This window comes from Heterodontus francisci, chromosome 1, assembly GCF_036365525.1.
Source record: "Heterodontus francisci isolate sHetFra1 chromosome 1, sHetFra1.hap1, whole genome shotgun sequence".
Taxonomy (NCBI): domain Eukaryota; kingdom Metazoa; phylum Chordata; class Chondrichthyes; order Heterodontiformes; family Heterodontidae; genus Heterodontus; species Heterodontus francisci.
This window is the reverse complement of record NC_090371.1, coordinates 27,976,422-27,996,101: the sequence shown is the minus strand read 5'-3', so window position 1 is coordinate 27,996,101 and position 19,680 is coordinate 27,976,422. Positions and strand designations below refer to the sequence as shown.

Genomic DNA, 19,680 nt, shown 5'->3' with positions numbered 1-19,680 from the left:
TTGTAAAAGCTTCTATAGGGATGTAAAAAGGAAAAAAAATGGCAAAGACAAATGTGGGTCCATTACAGGCAGAAACAGGAGAATTTATAATGGGAAATAGAGAAATGGCAGAGAAGCTAAATAATGTCTTCACAGAGGAAGATACAAGAAGTCACCCTGAAATAATTGAGATCCAAGGGTCTAGAGAGAATGAGAAACTGAAAGAAATTGGGAATAGTAAGAAAGTAGTATTGGAGAAATTAATGGGACTGAAAATTGACAAATCCCCAGGCCTGATGATCTTCAACCTAGAGTGTTAAAAGAGATGGCTATATAGATAGTGGTTGCATTGATGATCATCTTTCAAATTCTGTCATGGTGCCTGCAGATTGGAAGGCTGCAAATTTAACCCCACTGTTTAAGAAAAGATGGAGAGAGAAAATGGGGAACTACAGACCTGTTAGCCTTGTGTTGGGAGGAGGGAAGATACTAGAATCTGCTATAAAGAATGTAATTACTGGACACTTAGAAAATAATGGTCTGATCGGGCAGAGTCAACATGGATTTATGAAGGGGAAATCATGTTTGACAAACTTGATGGAGTTTTCTCAGGATGCTACTAGCAGAGTGGCTAAGGGGTGTGGTGTATTTTGACTTTTGGAAGGCTTTTGATAAAGTCCCACATTGGATGTTACTAAGCAAAATTAAAGCGCATGGGATCGGGGATAATGTACTAGCATGGATCGAGGACTGGGTAACAGGCAGAAAAGAGAGAATAGGAATAAATGGGTCATTCTCAGGTTGGCAGGCTGCGACCAGTGGGGTACTGCAAGGATCAGTGCTTGGGGGCCCCAGCTATTCACAATCTATATCAATGATTTGGATGTGGGGGAGCCAATTGTACTATTTCCAAGTTTGCGGATAATACAAAACTTTGTGGGAATGTGAGTTCTGAGGAGGCTTCAAGGGGATTTGATAAGGCTGAGTGAGTGGGCAAGAACATGGCAGATGGAATATAACGTGGTTAAGTGTGAGATTATTCACTTTGGTAGGAGGAACGGAGGTGCAGAGTACATTAGAACATTACAGCGCAGTACAGGCCCTTCAGCCCTTGATGTTGCGCCGACCTGTGAAACCATCTGACCTAGACTATTCCATTTTCATCCATATGTCTATCCAATGACCACTTGAATGCCCTTAAAGTTGGCGAGTCTACTACTGTTGCAGGCAGGGCGTTCCACGCCCCTACTACTCTCTGCGTAAAGAAACTACCTCTGACATCTGTCCTATATCTATCACCCCTCAACTTAAAGCTATGTCCCCTCGTGTTTGCCATCACCATCCGAGGAAAAAGACTCTCACTATCCTCCCTATCTAACCCTCTGATTATCTTGTATGTCTCTATTAAGTCACCTCTCCTCCTCCTTCTCTCCAACGAAAACAACCTCAAGTCCCTCAGCCTTTCCTCGTAAGACCTTCCCTCCATACCAGGCAACATCCTAGTAAATCTCCTCTGCACCCTTTCCAAAGCTTCCACATCCTTCCTATAATGCGGTGACCAGAACTGCACGCAATACTCCAGGTGCGGCCTCACCAGAGTTTTGTACAGCTGCAGCATGACCTCGTGGCTCCGAAACTCGATCCCCCTACTAATAAAAGCTAACACACCATATGCCTTCTTAACAGCCCTATTAACCTGGGTAGCAACTTTCAGGGATTTATGCACCTGGACACCAAGATCTCTCTGTTCATCTACACTACCAAGAATCTTCCCATTAGCCCAGTGCTCTGCATTCCTGTTACTCCTTCCAAAGTGAATCACCTCACGCTTTTCCGCATTAAACTCCATTTGCCATCTCTCAGCCCAGCTCTGCAGCCTATCTATGTCCCTCTAACCTACAACATCCTTCGGCACTATCCACAACTCCACCGACCTTCGTGTCATCCGCAAATTTACTAACCCACCCTTCTACACACTCATCCAGGTCATTTATAAAAATGATAAACAGCAGTGGCCCCAAAACAGATCCTTGCGGTACACCACTAGTAACTAAACTCCAGGATGAACATTTGCCATCAACCACCACCCTCTGTCTTCTTTCAGCTAGCCAATTTCTGATCCAAAGCTCTAAATCATCTTCAACCCCATACTTCCATATTTTCTGCAATAGCCTACCGTGGGGAACCTTATCAAACGCCTTACTGAAATCCATATACACCACATCCACTGCTTTACCCTCATCCACCTGTTTGGTCACCTCGGAAAAACTCAATAAGGTTTGTGAGGCACGACCTACCCTTCAGAAAACTGTGCTGACTATCGCTAATGAACTTATTCTTTTCAAGATGATTATAAATCCTGTCTCTTATAACCTTTTCCAACATTTTACCCACAACCAAAGTAAGGCTCACAGGTCTATAATTACCAGGGCTGTCTCTACTCCCCTTCTTGAACAAGGGGACAACATTTGCTGTCTTCCGGCACTATTCCTGTCGACAATGACGACATAAAGATCAAGGACAAAGGCTCTGCAATCTCCTCCCTAGCTTCCCAGAGAATCCTAGGAGAAATCCCATCTGGCCCAGGGGACTTCTCTATTTTCACACTTTCCAAAATTGCTAACACCTCCTCCTTGTGAACCTCAATTCCATCTAGCCTAGTAGTCTGAATCTCCGTATTCTCCTCGACAACATTTTCTTTCTCTACTGTAAATACTGACGAAAAATATTCATTTAACGCTTCCCCTATCTCCTCTGATTCCACACACAACTTCCCACTACTATCCTTGATTGGCCCTAATCTAACTCTAGTCATTCTTTTATTCCTGATATCCCTATAGAAAGCCTTAGGGTTTTCCTTGATCCTATCCGCCAATGACTTCTCGTGTCCCCTCCTCGCTCTTCTAAGCTCTCCCTTTAGATCCTTCCTGGCTAGCTTGTAACTCTCAAGTGCCCTAACTGAGCCTTCACGTCTCATCCTAACATAAGCCGCCGCCTTCCTCTTGACAAGCGCTTCAACTTCTTTAGTAAACCACGGCTCCCTCGCTCGACAACTTCCTCCCTGCCTGACCGGTACATACTTATCAAGGACACGCAGTAGCTGCTCCTTGAATAAGCTCCACATTTCGATTGTGCCCATCCCCTGCAGTTTCCTTCCCCATCCTACGCATCCTAAATCTTGCCTAATCGCATCATAATTTCCTTTCCCCCAGCTATAATTCTTGCCCTGCGGTATATACCTGTCCCTGCCCATCGCTAAGGTAAACCTAACCGAATTGTGATCACTATCACCAAAGTGCTCACCTACACCTAAATCCAACACCTGGCCGGTTTCATTACCCAGTACCAAATCCAATGTGGCATCGCCCCTGGTTGGCCTGTCTACATACTGTGTCAGAAAACCCTCCTGTGCACACTGGACAAAAACTGACCCATCTAAAGTACTCGAACTATAGTATTTCCAGTCAATATTTGGAAAGTTAAAGTCCCCCATAACAACTACCCTGTTACTCTCGCTCCTGTCGAGAATCATCTTCGCTATCCTTTCCTCTACATCTCTGGAGCTATTCGGAGGTCTATAGAAAACTCCCAACAGGGTGACCTCTCCTCTCCTGTTTCTAACCTCGGCCCATACTACCTCAGTAGACGAGTCCTCAAACGTCTTTTCTGCCGCTGTAATACTTTCCTTGATTAACAATGCCACACCCCCCCCCCTCTTTTACCATCTTCTCTGTTCTTAATGAAACATCTAAATCCCGGAACCTGCAACATCCATGCCTGCCCCTGCTCTACCCATGTCTCCGAAATGGCCACAACATCGCAATCCCAGGTACCAACCCATGCTGCAAGCTCACCCACCTTATTCCGGATGCTCCTGGCGTTGAAGTAGACACACTTTAAACCAGGTTCTTGCTTGCCAGTGCCCTCTTGCGTCCTTGTAACCTTATCCCTGACCTCACTACTCTCAACATCCTGTACACTGGAACTACAATTTAGGTTCTCATTCCCCTGCTGAATTAGTTTAAATCCCCCCGAAGAGCACTAGCAAATCTCCACCCCCCCCAGGATATTGGTACCCCTCTGGTTCATGTGAAGACCATCCTGTTTGTAGAGGTCCCACCTACCCCAGAAAGGGCCCCAATTATCCAGGAAACCAAAACCCTCCCTCCTACACCATCCCTGCAGCCACGTGTTCAACTCCTCTCTCTCCCTATTCCTCGCTTCGCTAGCACGTGGCACGGGCAACAACCCAGAGATAACAACTCTGTTTGTTCTTGCTCTAAGCTTCCACCCTAGCTCCCTGAATTTCTGCCTTAAATCCCCATCTCTCTTCCCACCTATGTCGTTGGTGTCTATGTGGACCACGACTTGGGGCTGCTCCCCCTCCCCCTTAAGGATCCCAAAAACACGATCCGAGACATCACGAACCCTGGCACCTGGGAGGCAACACACCAACCGTGAGTCTCTCTCGTTCCCACAGAACCTCCTATCTGTTCCCCTAACTATGGAGTCCCCAATGACTAATGCTCTGCTCCTCTTCCCCCTTCCCTTCTGAGCAACAGGGACATACTCTGTGCCAGAGACCTGTACCCCATTGCTTACCCCTGGTAAGTCGTCCCCCGCAACAGTATCCAAAACGGTATACCTGTTGTTGAGGGAAACGGCCACAGGGGATCCCTGCACTGCCTGCTGATTCCCCCTCCTTCCCCTGACGGTAACCCATCTACCTACTTCTTTTACCTGAGGTGTGACTGCCTCCCTATAACTCCTCTCAATAACCCCTTCCGCCTCCCGAATGATCCGAAGTTCATCCAGCTCCACTTCCCTAACGCGGTTCTCGAGGAGCTGGAGTTGGGTGCACTTCCCGCAGATGCAGTCAGCAGGGACGCTCTTGGCGAGCCTTACCTCCCACATTCTGCAGGAGGAACATTCAACTGCCTTAACCTCCATTCCCACTATTCTAAATTCCCAACAAATCTACTGAAAAACCCCCCAAAAAAAGTCAAAACTTGTTAGCTTAGCAATCCGACGGCAGAACTTTTTAAATAAAAAGCTTACCTTAACAACACACCAGAGTCCTTTTTTTTGGTTAGAGGAGGAGGAGGGTGGGTGGGAGACACTACACGTGTAGCGTCTCGGGTACAGCCACCGCCCAAATATATAGTTTTTACTTACCCAGCCGTCCCCTGTTCCTTCGAAAACAAAAGGGAATTAACTTTAACTTGCACTGAAACTGACCTCCCAGCTGCAAGTTCGCCCCGCACCTCCGCTTCTGTCAAAGCTGCTGCAACCAAAAGAAAGTGATTTTAAACTGCCCAAATATATAGTTTTTACTTACCCAGCATTGTATTTCTTAAGTATTTCTTAAATGGTGAGAGATTGGAAAATGTTGATGTCCAAAGGGACCCAGGTGTCCTTGTTCATAAGTCACTGAAAGCTAGCCTGCAGGTGCAGCAAGCAATTAGGAAGGCAAATGGTATGTTAGCCTTTACCGCAAGAGGATTTGAGTACAGGAGCAAAGATGTCTTGCTTCAGTTGTGTAGAGCATTAATGAGGCCGCACCTGGAATATTGTGTACAGTTTTGGTCTCCCTGCCTGAGGAAGGATATACTTGCCATAGAGGGAGTGCAGCGGAGGTTCACCAGGCTGATTCCTGGGATGGTGGGATTGTCCTATGAGAAGAGATTGTGCCTGTATTCTCTGGAGTTTAGAAGAATGAGAGGCAATCTCATAACTTAAATTGTTAAAGGAATAGACCAGGTAGATGCAGAAAGGATGTTTCCCCTGGCTATGGGGTCTAGAACCAGGGGACACAATCTCCGAATAAGGGGCAAGCCATTTAGGACACAGATGAGGAGGAACTTCACTCAGTGTGGTGGAAGCTCAGTCACTAAGTGCAAGACCAAGATCGATAGATTTCTATTGCTAATGACATCAATGGATATGAGGGTAGTGTAGGAATATGGCGTTGAGGTAGACAATCAGCCATGATCTAGAATGGCAGAGCACGCTAGAAGGGCTGAATGGCCTGTTTCCCCTGTCCCCAATATAACTACAAGTTGCTTTTGATAACAGTTGAGAGTAAAAACATTTCTCCTCTCTGCTTGACTTCTTTGCCAATTATTTTAAACATGTCCTCTGGTTACTGCCCCTCCTGCCAGTGGAAACAATTGCTCCTTATCTATTATTTAAACCCCTCATAATATTGAACACTGCTATTAAATCGTCCCTTAATTTCTCCCGAGGAGAACAAACCCAGTTTCTCCAGTCTCTTCAGATAACTTGAACCTTGACACCATTCTAATACATTTCCTCTTCAGACACTCCAAGCCCTTGACATCTTTCATAAAATGTGATGCCCAGCTTTGGACACAATACTACCATTATGTTCTAACTGAGGTTTTTACAAAGCATATAGAAAATATGACAGCAGCGAGGCAAAACTAAAAGTCCTCTGTGGAAATTAACTTTTTTCTGAATTTTTGAAACCTCTCTGTGCAGCATGAAATGGTGCAGCAAATGCTTTCTCACGAACCTGCCGAGCGTCCGGAGGCCATGGACATTGTCAACAACCCACTCTTCGAGAGCTTTGACATTCCTGAAAAGCAGCTGCTGAGGCAGAGGACACGGACGCTAAGTTCCAACGGAGTCAAGACTTTGAGGGGGTCCGTCTCCTAACGGCGGAATGTTGACCCAACAGGCGGCCGGATCTTGTTCTCTGATATCTTCTCTTTCATTAGTCACAGTGCGGTCAAATTTGTGGACGATTATCAAGCCACATTCTCTAACTTAAAAAAAAAGTTGCCAAAAGTTTTAAGGCCAAGTGATGTGATACTAATAACCCCACATCCCATTTTATACTGTACATCCGAACTGAAATCCGACATGTGTCCATTTGGAAGATTGCGTGCATCTAAAGCGACGAAGGGTGCAGTTCTACTGATAGACTCTTCTTTCTCAAGTGCACGGAAGTTGTACAGGCATTAGTTAATTCTTCACTGATTTCCATAGCACACACTGTGGACTCCCTTTTATGCATGCAAGCACACAGCAGATCAGAGGCGTACATTGCAAGGGAAAGTGAGAACTGGAACTTACACTCAGTATGCAGCTTTAAATTGCTGAGCGGACTAGCAGGTGGCACTTACCATCTCCTGCATCGTTGTGTCAAAGCACATTCATCCAAGTTACTGCTACAGCCCTGAATTCTTGGAAACTGCAGCAAAGTTGCCACTGAATTTCAATCGTGATTTTAAAACATTTCGTCGCCACCCCGCCTTGCCCTTGAATGTTTGTTTGGTTGGATGTGGCTAATCATGGAGTTAGAATGTCTTTATGTTGCTGTAAAGTCACAGGTAATAGCTGTTCACTGGGCATCATTGCAACTGGTTTAGAGGAGTTAATAGATTTTCAACTAAGCTTTGTCTTACTCTAAAGTTTCACAGTGAAAGGGCAATTTCTGAATTCTTAATGATGCAAAATACATGTCTTTACGTTTGACATTTTGTTGACATTACTGTATTGATTGAAGGTACTTCAATTTTTGTCATCTAAATAAGTCACTTGAGTTTCTGACCAACTGAAAATAGATAAACATACAGAAATTGCCCAAGTGTCATGATGCTTCTTTCTGCAGCTGTCCAATGGCTCGATGTGTAACAGCACTGGTCTGTGAACCACTAAACAGTAAAGGCCAGAGGTCCTAGGCTCAGTTTCCATCAGTATTCAGTTAACTGCTCTTAATTGAGGTGCCACTGTTTCAGCAGCTGTGGGCTATCAGAAAGGAAAAAATATCAGCCAGGATTCCTGCTCCTGATTGACAGAAGGCTTATCCTGTAAAGAGCCGACAAGCACATTGGCTGTCCGGGCTGATGTGGAGAGCAAGTGTTTGGGCTGGTACTGGGCAGTACTGACTGGTGGTACCATAACCCAACATGGTGAAGTGATGAACTAAATTGCTTCCTCTTGTCATAGTGACTAAGTTGATCCCAAGCACATGGTCGCAGTTGAATATTTAAACATAGTTTGTCTTTTTGTTAATTGCCTAAACTTTTTTTTCCAGTCTTTGGACCTAACACCAAGTTAAAACTGCTGAACAAAATTCCTACTGTAATAAATCATCTGTGCTTAGAAGTCTGTCCAATTTTATTATTCCTACAGGATTGTATCTTGCTGTTGTATCATTTTGTGCATACTTAAGATGGCAGAGTTGTGTGTTTTTCTGTGTGCATTCGCAAACCTGTCTAAAATCTTGTTCATTTACAAGGTGCTTGTCAAATCTATAGATCAACAGTCCGAGTTATACAGCACAGAAACAGGCCCTTCGGCCCATCGTGTCTGTGCCGGCCATCAAGCACTTATATATTCTAATCCCATTTTCCATCTGTAGAATACCATCATTTTGGCGAATGAAGGTTACCCTTTTAATTTATGTTCGACACACTCGGCCTGAGGAAATGCTGCATAATCTATGGACAGTCACCAATAAATGTAAACTGCCCATCTTCCTCAGCAACACCTTAAGCCAACCAAGATTGCACCAACCTCCCTCAATAGGTATACAGAAGTGTCAATGTACTAAGTTATTTGGACTATGAGAAGATGCTGGGAAAGAGCATAAATGGATTGGCGAAGTGATGCTGGAATTAGCACTTGCACAGATAGTTATGGGGCTGAATGAGCTAACAGATTGAAATGTCTTTATTGCTGCTCTTTTCATATTATAGAAGTCTCTTACGGGGGATTGTCAACTTTCCAGGTCAAGCTTGGCATAAAGAGCAAAGTAAGCCTCAAATCAAAACACGCAATGCCGGAAATACACAGCAGGTCAGTCAGCATCCAGAGAGAATAGGTACGTTAACATTATAGGTACAGACACTTGGAACAAATGTGAAAGATAAGCAATCATCCTGATCGAATTGTGGAAAAGAGAAGGTGGGGGGGGGGAGGAGAATAACAATAAAATTATGTGTGCTGCAATCAGCAGTAGTTATTGGACTGAATTTTATTTTGACTCATTTGTGGGATGAATGTGTCGCTGGCAACCATCCCTAATTGTCCTCGGTGAGCTGCTAACTTGAGGTGCTGCAGTCTTTGTAGTGTAGGTACACCCACAGGGCAGTTGGGGAGGGAGTTTTCAAAGATTAATGCTGCAGGATTGCCTTTGCCAAGGTGATTGTAACAGATAGAAACTCCCTTATTATCTCGAACTCTTGAATACAACAGCATTCGGGGCCATTTGTACTGTAGGGGGGTGATGCGTATAGGCAATGTGTACCGTCTAAGATGCACTGCAGCAATTAACCAAGGCTCCTTCGGCACCTTCCAAACCCGTGACCTCTACCACCTAGAAGGACAAGGGCAGCAAATGCAAGGGAACACCACCACCTGCAAGTTCCCCTCCAAGTCCCACACCATCCTGGCTTGGAACTATATCGCCGTTCCTTCACTGCTGGATCAAATTCCTGGAACTCCCTTCCTAACAGCACTGTTGGTGTACCTCCCCCACATGGACTGCAGCAGTTCAAGAAGGCAGCTCACCACCACCGCCTCGAGGGCATTTTGGGATGGGCAATAAATGCTGGCCTAGCCAGTGACGCCCACATCCCATGAACAAATAAAAAAAAACATGTACAGTACACAGCCATTTATTGCTATGCAGTCTTTCCCTTGTATGTGGACACGTCACATCTGAAAGTGCGCACTGTTACCGAATTCAAATGTATGAAGCAATTTCCTTTCATATGCAAGTGGCTATGGATCTTTATAAATGCACTTTTACTTGTGAAATATGTATGTATATATGTTCATATATGTTGTGTTAAAAATCTTTCAATCTTGAGCTTGCTATTTAAGGATCAAAATTTTAAATTGGGAGAGTACTTGCCTAAACAAGAGTACCTGTATTGTGGGATTAATAAAGTCTTTTTCTCCTGATGAAATTGCCTTTGCTTGCACCCCCACAGGTGTTTTGATAGCTATGGGCACAGTCTGAAACGATTCATGATCTGGAGGCATTGTAGCTTGGATGAGTTGGTGAGAGCCAATGTTTTTTGGTAGTACCAAGCTGGATTCAACTGTTTCTCGTTAGGAGCCTTTTAACGTTGGCATTCAGCCTAGAGTGGGAGGGCCACCTCCCCTGTTAAGTTATTAGGAGTTTCCATCAGAGTAACTGTTTGTTGAAGGGGAGAACTGAAATGTTTGGAGGGGGAGTTACTAAATTTATTATCCCATGTATGGCAGGAGATGTAGAGACTTGGGTACAGTAGTAGAGTGCTAATGTTACTGGACTAGTAATCCAGAAGCCTGGACTGATCCAGGTATGAGTTCAAATCCTACCATGGCAGCTGGGGAATTTAAATTCAGTTAATTAAATAAATCCAGAATGAAATGTTAGTCTCCATAATGACCATGGAACTACTGGATTATCATAAAAACTTATCTGCTTCGGTAGCATATTTTAGGGAAGGCAATCTGCTTTCCTTACCTGGTCTGGCCTGACTCCAGACACACAACAATGTGGTTGACTGTGAAATGGCCTAGTAAGGTGGCTCACCACCACCACCTTGAGGGCAATTGGAGTATGGCAACAAATGTTGGCCTTGCTAGAGACACCCACGCCCAGGTTACGAGATGCTTTTTAATACTGAAAGTATCCTTTCTTTACTCTCCCAAAATTTAATTCCTAAGTCACTTGACTTCTTAAGATACCTAGTGCCCTACTTGTAAGCTGGGTATCTAATAAACATATTTTGTAGAGATTGTAATGTGCTTCTTTTAAGTGGAATCAGTATGTGACTGTCTTTATCAATACTCTACATAGAACAGTTTTAAATGAGCTGTGCTAAAGATGGTGTTAACTGTTGGAAACAGTCGTGTTACTGTGCTGATTCATGATGCCTCATTCTGCCACTGTGTACATTAAGCTTTTTTTAAAAAAAATTCTTAAATCAAAAGGCATTAGTTAATATTCAGAGTAATTATGTATAGAATTCATTCAGGATTGTGCAGTAATGTTTTACATTTTAAATGTATTTTATGAATGAAAACTTGAGTAAATCTGCAGAGGATTAATTTTTTGTCTTACAGTGTAAAACTGTATTAATCTACATTATCAATCCGTTTGGGTTGGTGACATTGGGAATGCACTCTTTGCAATAATTTAGTGCATTGTGACTTCATACAAGTCTAAAAGATTCAATAAACTATTGAATTGCATCTGTGAAGTTCTGTTTTCTTATTCACTAAATGCAAATTTTACAAGATATGCTTTAGTTTAGTTTAGAGATACAGCACTGAAACAGGCCCTTCGGCCCACCGAGTCTGTGCCGACCATCAACCACCCATTTATACTAATCCTACACTAATTCCATATTCTTACCACATCCCCACCTGTCTCTATATTTCCCTACCACCTACCTATACTAGGGGCAATTTATAATGGCCAATTTACCTACCAACCCGCAAGTCTTTTGGCATGTGGGAGGAAACCGGAGCACCTGGAGGAAACCCACACAGACACGGGGAGAACTTGCAAACTCCACACAGGCAGTACCCAGAATTGAACCCGGGTCGCTGGAGCTGTGAGGCTGCAGTGCTAACCACTGCGCCACTGTGCCGCCCCGTGCCTATTTAAAACACATTTACTGAGCAATACAGACTAGCGAGGGACCAGGTTTTATCCATGGTTCCATGCTCGTTAGCCGGGAGCTCCTATTTGGAGAGTCAGCCTGGCTCGATTGGCAGTGTACTGTCTCTCTCATTTATGAATTAGAAAGTCAGGGGTTAAGCCCCCACTTGAGACAGGGGGATTGCTGCATCATTGGAATACCAACTTTGGATGTGATCTTAAACCAAGAGCATATATACACACACAGACTTTTTGAAGAGGAAGGAGTTTCTGCAGTGTCTTGGCCAATATTAATCCCTCAACGAATATCACCAATTCATCTCATTTGCAGTTTATGGGATTTTTGCACATTGGTATTTACCGATATTTCAAAAGTAATTAATTCATTCTCTGTGGGTTGGGATACTGCGGTTGTGAAAGGTGCTTGTGTATAAATGCAGGTTGTTTCTTTGACTAATTGTTCTTGGTCTACTGAGGGGGATTAACAGCAGTTTATTAGGAACAGCATTAGGCCATTCAGCCCCTCAAGCCTATTTCGCCATTCAATTAGATGATGACTGGTCTCTACCTCAACTCTGTTTATGAACCTTTGTTCCATACTCCTTTTTAATCCCTAACCTAACAAAAATCCATGCCCCTCAGTTTTAAAATTTGAATTGTCTCAGCAACTACAGCCTTTTGGGACAGCTCCAGATTTACCTTTCTCTTTGTGTGACGAAGGGCTTGCTGACTTCACATAGTAGCTTAGCTCTAATTGTAAGGTTGTGCCCACTGTTCTGAATTTTCCCCCACCAGAGGAAATAGTTTCCCTATATCCTTTCTCATTTTTAAACACCTCAATTACAAATGCACAATGGGCTGTAGGAAGATGTGGAATCACTTGAAAAAAAATTGGTGAATTAAGATTATGCTGCTTGTGTACATCATGATAGAGCAGGTAGGCACAGGCTGTCTTTAAACACACGGAGGGTGAAATCTATATTTGGCAGTAGTGCAAAATAAGTGGTACTGGATTGGCCGCCCGTTTAATGCACCAGTTGAATTTTGTTTCTATTGACTTCGTTGTCAGTGAAAGTTAGGTTGTTTGTAAAGAGGGCAGCAATTTCACTATCATCTGTTATTGCACTTCATCCCATGTCAAACCTCACCTCCATTTTATTGCTGCATCTTGTTTAGAAATCTTTCCATCTCATTACATATTTTGGTCATACTTTTGTCTATTTTCCATTATAAATTCCAGTATATTTTATGTTGGAAACTTCTGTTTACTGCACACTCTGGCCACTGGGTGGCTGTGGACCAAACCTCTGAACTGTTTCCACCATCTCTCTTTTGGTAAGTTCCCAGTAGGATGTCTTAGACTTTACTTAAAATTTAAAACCATGTTTTAATATATTTTAAAACATTCATATAAATGTTAGTGTCATTGGTATCCCTGTTTTACCCAGTCACTTCTTTGCCTGATCGCAGCCCTTTCCTAATGCCTTTGGGGGCCCCTCTCTGCCTCATCCTAGTCTTTCAGCCACCTAACATGATTTGATCAGCATAGATGTCTCTATTTGTGGCTTTTGTCTTCCCCAGGAAAGTGCAAAATCACCGAACCCTGGTCGTCGCCGCTTCCACTCTGAACCCCTCTTAAAATAGTTAAAGATTTGTATTTCTATAGTGAATTTCTCAAACTCAGAACGTCCCAAAGTACTTTACAGTCGATTGAAGTATTTTAAAGTACTGTTGTAGAAAATGTGGCAGACAACTTGCCTGCACAAACAGCAATGACAACACTAGCATCGACCCAACAATGTGGAAAATTGCCCAGGTATGTTCTGTATACATAAAGCAGGACAAATCCAACCCGGCCAATTACTGCCCCATCAGTCTACTCTCGGTCATCAGTGAAGTGATGGAAGGTATCGTCAACAGTGCTATCAAGTGATGCTTGCTTAGAAATAACCTGCTCACTGATGCTCAGTTTGGGTGCCACTAGGGCCACTCAGCTCCTGACTTCATTATAGTCTTGGTTCAAGCATAGACAAAAGAGCTGAACTCCAGTGGTGAAGTGAGAGTGACTGTCCTTGACATCAAGGCAGCATTTGACCAAGTATGGCATCAAGGAGCCAGAGCAAAAATGGAGTCGATGGGAAATAGGGGAAAATCTCTCCACTGGTCGGAGTCATGCCCAGTACAAAGGAAGGTGGTTGTGGTTGTTGGAGGTCAATCATCTCAGTCCCAGGGCATCACTGCAGGACTTCCTCAGGGTAGTGTCCTAGGCCCAACCATCTGCAGCTACTTCATCAATGACCTTTCCTCCATCATAGGTTTGCTCCTGATTGTGCAATCTTCAGCACCATTCACAACTCCTCAAATACTGAAGCAGCCTGTGTCCAGATACAGCAAGACCTGGACAATATCGTAGCTTGGGCTGGTAAGTGGCAAGAAACATTTACACCACAGAAGTGCCAGGCAATGACCATCTCAAACAAGAGAGAATCTAACCATCTCCCTTTGATGTTCAATGGTATTACCATCGCTGAATTCCCCATTATCAACATCCTGGCGGGTTACCACTGACCAGAAACTGAACTGTACCAGCCACAAATACTGTGGTTACAAGAGCAGGTCAGAGGCTGGGAATTCTGCGGTGAGTAACTCACCTGACTCCGCAAAGTCTGTCCACAAGTCAGGAGTTTGATGGAATACTCTCCACTTGCCTGGATGGGTGCAGCTCCAATAACACTCGAGGCGCTCGACACCATCCAGGACAAAGCAGTCTGCTTGATTGGCACCCCATCCTCCATCTTCATCATTCACTCTCTTCACCACTGACACACAGTGGCAGCAGTGTGTACCATCTGCAAGATGCACTGCAGCAACTCACCAAGGCTCCTTCGACAGCACCTTCCAAACCCGTGATCTCTACCACCTAGAAGAGTAAGGCAACAGATGCCTGGGAGCACCATCACCTGCAAGTTCCCCTCCAAGCTACACACCATCCTGACTTGGAACTATATTGCTGTTGCTGGGTCAAAATCCTGGAACTTCCTTCCTAACAGCACTGTGGGTGATTCTACACCACGTGGACTACAGCAGTTCAAGAAGGCAGCTCACCACCTTCTCGAGGACAATTAGTGATGGGTAATAAATGCTGGTCGAGCCAGCGACACCCACATCCCATGAACGAATAAAACAAAGTGAAGTTGGCTGAGGGATAAATATGGAGAAGAATTCCATGCACTTCTTTGAAATAGTATTAAGGGACTTACACGTCATGCTCACTTGAGAGGGCACATGTGGCTTTGTTTTAACGTCTCATCCTAAAGATGGCACCTCTGCTAGTGCAGTGCTCCCTTAGTACTGCACTGGGAGTGTCAGCCTAGGTTTGGTGCTCAAGTCCCTTGAGTATGACATTCTGATTGAAGTGAGAGTGCTACCCACTGAACTTTGCCCGTCTCTTAAGTATCACAGTGGCAAAGTGGCAAACTAGTTTCAAAGCACCAAGTCTAAAGAGTGGGCCGACGTGGGTTGAGCTGAAGGCAGAATTTTTTTCAGCAGATTTCTGAGCGACTGTAGGTGAGTTGGCATTGTCAGGAGGTGAGACCACCCTGCATGGGTCGACTTAGAACTACAAAATAAGTTTACTGACGGCATCACTAATGAGAAGCTGTAACTGATGTTGAGGATCATCATTGCTTGGACAGCTGGAAAACATTCCTGAGGTCAATGAATCAACAACTTCCATTTATATAGCACCTTTAATGTATCCAACAAAATTTGAAACTGAGCCACATAAAGAGACATTAGAGCAGATGACCAAAAGCTGAGTTAAAGAGATAGGTTTTAGGGAGTGCCTTAAAAGAGGAGATAGTATGGAGATTCAGAGCTGTGTAGGGAGGGAATTCCAGTTTTTAGGGCCTAGGCAGCTGGAGGCACATCTACCAATGTGGGGTGTTGATAATTGAAGATGTGCAAGAGGCCGGAATTGGTATCATGCAGAGAACTCTGAGGCTTGCAGGGCTGGAGGAGATTACAGCGATAGGGAGGCGTGAGACCATGGAATTATTTGAATGCAAGTATGTGAACTTGAAATTCAAAGCATTGCTGAACAGGGAGCCAGCGCATGCAGGGTAATGGATGAATAGGGTTTGGTGTGAGGTAGGATGCAGGCTGTGGAGTTTAGGATGAGCTCAAGTTCAGTAATCAATCCATATGCAGGTCTGCCAACTTGCCTATAACTATAGGAGTGAGCATAGGTGGGCAAGGGAAGCCAAGGAGTTGCATTTAGTGGGCTGAGGGTGAATATTTTTCAGGTTTTACACTTGGCAATTTTTTGCATTTAGTGCTCGCCACTGATTGTATTGTGAATCCATGATCACCCTGTAATGGTCTTTCCTGATAACTTCTTCAGAACATTTTCTACCAATAGATCTGAAGTTTCATCGTTTGCTCCCACCACCAGCACAATTTTTTTTTTTAGCAAAGATAGCAAATAATTGAAGCAAACAGCAGGTGGATTCTGTAGACAGAACAGACATCTTGGGCCCTTCAATGTTGCCTTGTTCATTTTTTCCACAGATGTTTACCGACCTACTGTCATTCCAGTTGTTTCTGTTTGAGTTCCAGCATCTGCCATTTTTCTTTTTTACTTGTGATGATGTTTAACCTTCTGCGCCCTGGTATTTGAACCTTTTGTTGTAATGAATAATTAATTTGCATCAAAATTGAATTATGTCAAAGTCTCCTCTTATCAAGCACAGGCTGAGCTTCCTGAACATTTCCGCAAAACTTGAATTCATGAAGCCTAGTTGCTTATATCCATCCAAACTACGTTTTTCTTGCTGTCACTATTTTCCCTCTTTCTCCCCTTATGAAGGTATTAGATCTGGCTGGGATTATGGTTCCACGAACACTAGGTGCCCTCTAGCACCTCATCAAAGTTGGTTCTTTGTGTGAGGCTTGATGACTAATGTTGATGGTCAATTTGATTGATGTATACCTGGGTCAGATTCTAGGTCATCATGCTCCAGCAGCAGACACTGGATAGACCTCAACAGCAGGATTACTAATTAATTGGTTTCCCCTCTTGTTTTCTCCCCTTTCTTCCCCGGAACTCAGCGTGGGGAACTTGAGGCCAACTCTAATTCTCTGGCAGAAATCGTGTTAAGGGCTTAGATGGAGTGGAGTTCTTAAAATGTATACACGAGAACTTTTTAGTTGCAAAAAAAGGTTTTGGATTGGGGGAGAGTGAATTTTAGTAAAATAAGGCAGGATCTGGCCAAGGTAGACTGGAAAGAGTTACTTGTTGGGAAATCTACAGAAGAGCAGTGGGGGGCATTCAAAAAGGAAATGGGGAGGGTACAGGCCCAACATGTTCCCTCTAGGGTAATAGTTAGGAGCAACAAGCCCAGAGAACCATGGATGACCAGAAACATTCAGGGTACGATGAGAAGGAAAAGAGGCTTTTAGCAAATACAAGGAGAGCAAATCAATGGAAGCATCAGTGGAATACAGAAAGTGTCGGATGGAGCTCAAGAAAGCAATTAGGAGAGCAAAGAGGGGATATGAGAAAGCTCTGGCTGGTAAAAGTAGGGAAAATCCCAAGATATTCTCTATATATATATATATATATATATATAATCAATGGGAAGAGGATAACCAGGGAAAGAGTGTGGGACCAAGGGGGAAATTTGTGGGTGGACCCAGAGGACATTGGGAGGGTGTTGAATGAATACTTCACATCTGTCTTCACCCAAGAGAAAGAGGATGTAGATATGGAACTGAGAGACAGAGACTGTGAGGTTCTTGAGAAAATTGTCATAGGGAGTGACAAGGTATTGGAGGTTTTGGAAGGCTTACAAGTGGACAAATCTCCAGGTCCGGACGATTTGTGTCCCAGGATGCTGTGGGAGGCAAGGGTGGAGATTGCAGGGGCTCTGACCCTAATTTTTAATTCCTCTCAGCCACGGGGGAGGTGCCAGAGGACTGGAGAACAGCTAATGTGGTCGCACTATTTAAGAAAGTTGCAGAGATAAGCCAGGGAACTACAGACCACTGAGTCTCACGTCAGTGGTAGGGAAACTATTGGAGAAAATTCTGAAGGAGAGAACCTATCTCCACTGGAGGGGCAAAATTTGATTAGGAATAGTCAGCATAGCTTTGTCAGAGGGAGGTCATGCCTAACAAATTTGATTGAATTTTTTGAGCATGTGACCAGGTGTGTAGATGAGGGTAGTGCAGTTGATGTAGTTTACATGGATTTCAGCAAAGCCTTTGACAAGGTCCCACATGGGAGACTCATCAAGAAAGCAAATGCACATGGGATACAAGGTAACTAGATAAGGTGGATTCAAAATTGGCTTAGCTGTCGGAGACAGAGAGTGATGACAGACGGCTGTTTTAGTGACTGGAAGCCAGTGTCCAGTGGCGTACCACAGGGATCTGTGCTGGGTCCCCTATTGTTTGTCATTTATATAAACGACATAGATGACTATGTGGGGGGTAGGATCAGTAAGTTCGCAGATGACACAAAGATTGGCCGAGTGGTTAACAGTGAGGTGGAGTGTCTTAGGTTACAGGAAGATAAAGACGGGATGGTCAAATGGGCAGAAAAGTGGCAGATGGAATTTAATGCTGAAAAGTGTGAGGTGATGCACTTTGGAAGGAGTAATGTGATACGGAAGTATTCAATGAATGGCCTGACACTGGGATGTTCTGAGGAACAAAGGGACCTTGGCATATTTGTTCATAGATCTCTGAAGGGCAGGTTAGTAGGGTGGTGAAAAAGGCATATGGGACACTTGTTTTTATCAATCGAGGCATAGATTACAAAAGCAGGGAGGTCATGTTGGAGTTGTATAGAACTTTGGTAAGGCCACAGCTGGAGTACTGTGTGCAATTCTGGTCGCCACATTATAGGAAGGATGTGATTGCATTGGAGGGGGTGCAGAGGCGATTCACCAGGATGTTGCCTGGGATGGAACATTTAAGCTATGAAGAGAGGTTGGATAGGCTTGGGTTGTTTTCGCTGGTGCAGAGAAGACTGAGGGGTGACCTGATCGAGGTGTACAAGATTATGAGGGGCATGGACAGGGTGGATAGGGAGCAGCTGTTCCCCTTAGTTGAAGGGTCAGTTACGAGGGGTCACAAGTTTAAGGTGAGGGGCGGGAGGTTTAAGGGGGACTTGAGGAAGAACTTTTTTACCCAGAGGGTGGTGATGGTCTGGAATGCCCTGCCTGGGAGGGTGGTAGATGCAGGTTGCCTCACATCCTTTAAAAAGTACCTGGATGAGCACTTGGCGCATCATAACATTCAAGGCTATGGGCCAAGTGCTGGCAAATGGGATTAGGTAGACAGGTCAGGTGTTTTAATGCATCGGTGCAGACTTGATGGGCCGAAGGGCCTCTTCTGCACTCTATTGTTCTGTGACTCTGTGATTCTGAAATCAGCTGGCTCAACTCAACAGACACGCACAGTGGAGTAGGAGCCTGCAATCTTGTTCTGTGTAGCTTCACATCACAACAGGTGCTTTTCCATGGCACCAACCCGGGGAGCCTAAAATTAAAAACTTACTGGTGCAGTTGGAAGCTTTTAAAATAGGAGTGAAACAAATCAGCAGTTTCTGGACAATTCAATCAATTCTCTAAAGTTGAGTTCCTCGCATCAATTCATCATTATCCTCACAGTAGGAACATGTTTCAAAGTGGTTTTCACTTTCCATTGAGAAGAATTGGCAATCTTTTATCCCTGCCTGCTGTTGCTTCATTATTGAGAAGATTTCTTTTTTATGTGAACCGCTTAATTTAAAAAAAAAACGTTCTTATTTTAAGATGAAATAGATGTGTTTTGTGTGTGTTGACAATCATTTGGAAGCAAGGGAGAGTTTGAAAATCTCCAAGAACTCCTGCTTGGCTAGCTGCAAGTTGAAATATAACCATGTCATGATCTGCTGCTGTGCCCTGCTTGTTTAGCCCTTACACCAACAACTTGGCACCTTTCACGTCATAAAACATCCCAAGGCATTTAATCAAAGATTGACACCGAACCAAAGGAGGCGATATTAGGATCGGTGATTGTTCTCC

General features: G+C 44.1%; 1 protein-coding gene across 3 annotated transcripts in view; it reads left to right on the top strand.

The window, feature by feature from the left end:
• eif2ak3 (eukaryotic translation initiation factor 2-alpha kinase 3) overlaps positions 1–11,196 on the top strand; it is an 85,995-nt gene extending 74,799 nt beyond the window's left edge. For 2 of the 3 annotated variants that reach the window (XM_068028762.1, XM_068028769.1), the window contains one exon: positions 6,481–11,196. In XM_068028762.1, coding sequence (XP_067884863.1) covers positions 6,481–6,657 — 177 coding nt within the window. In that variant the 3' untranslated portion in view covers positions 6,658–11,196. The remainder of the gene's footprint in view (positions 1–6,480) is intronic. The other variant, XR_010974790.1, reaches the window with a different exon arrangement.
• The last annotated feature ends 8,484 nt before the right edge of the window (positions 11,197–19,680 follow it).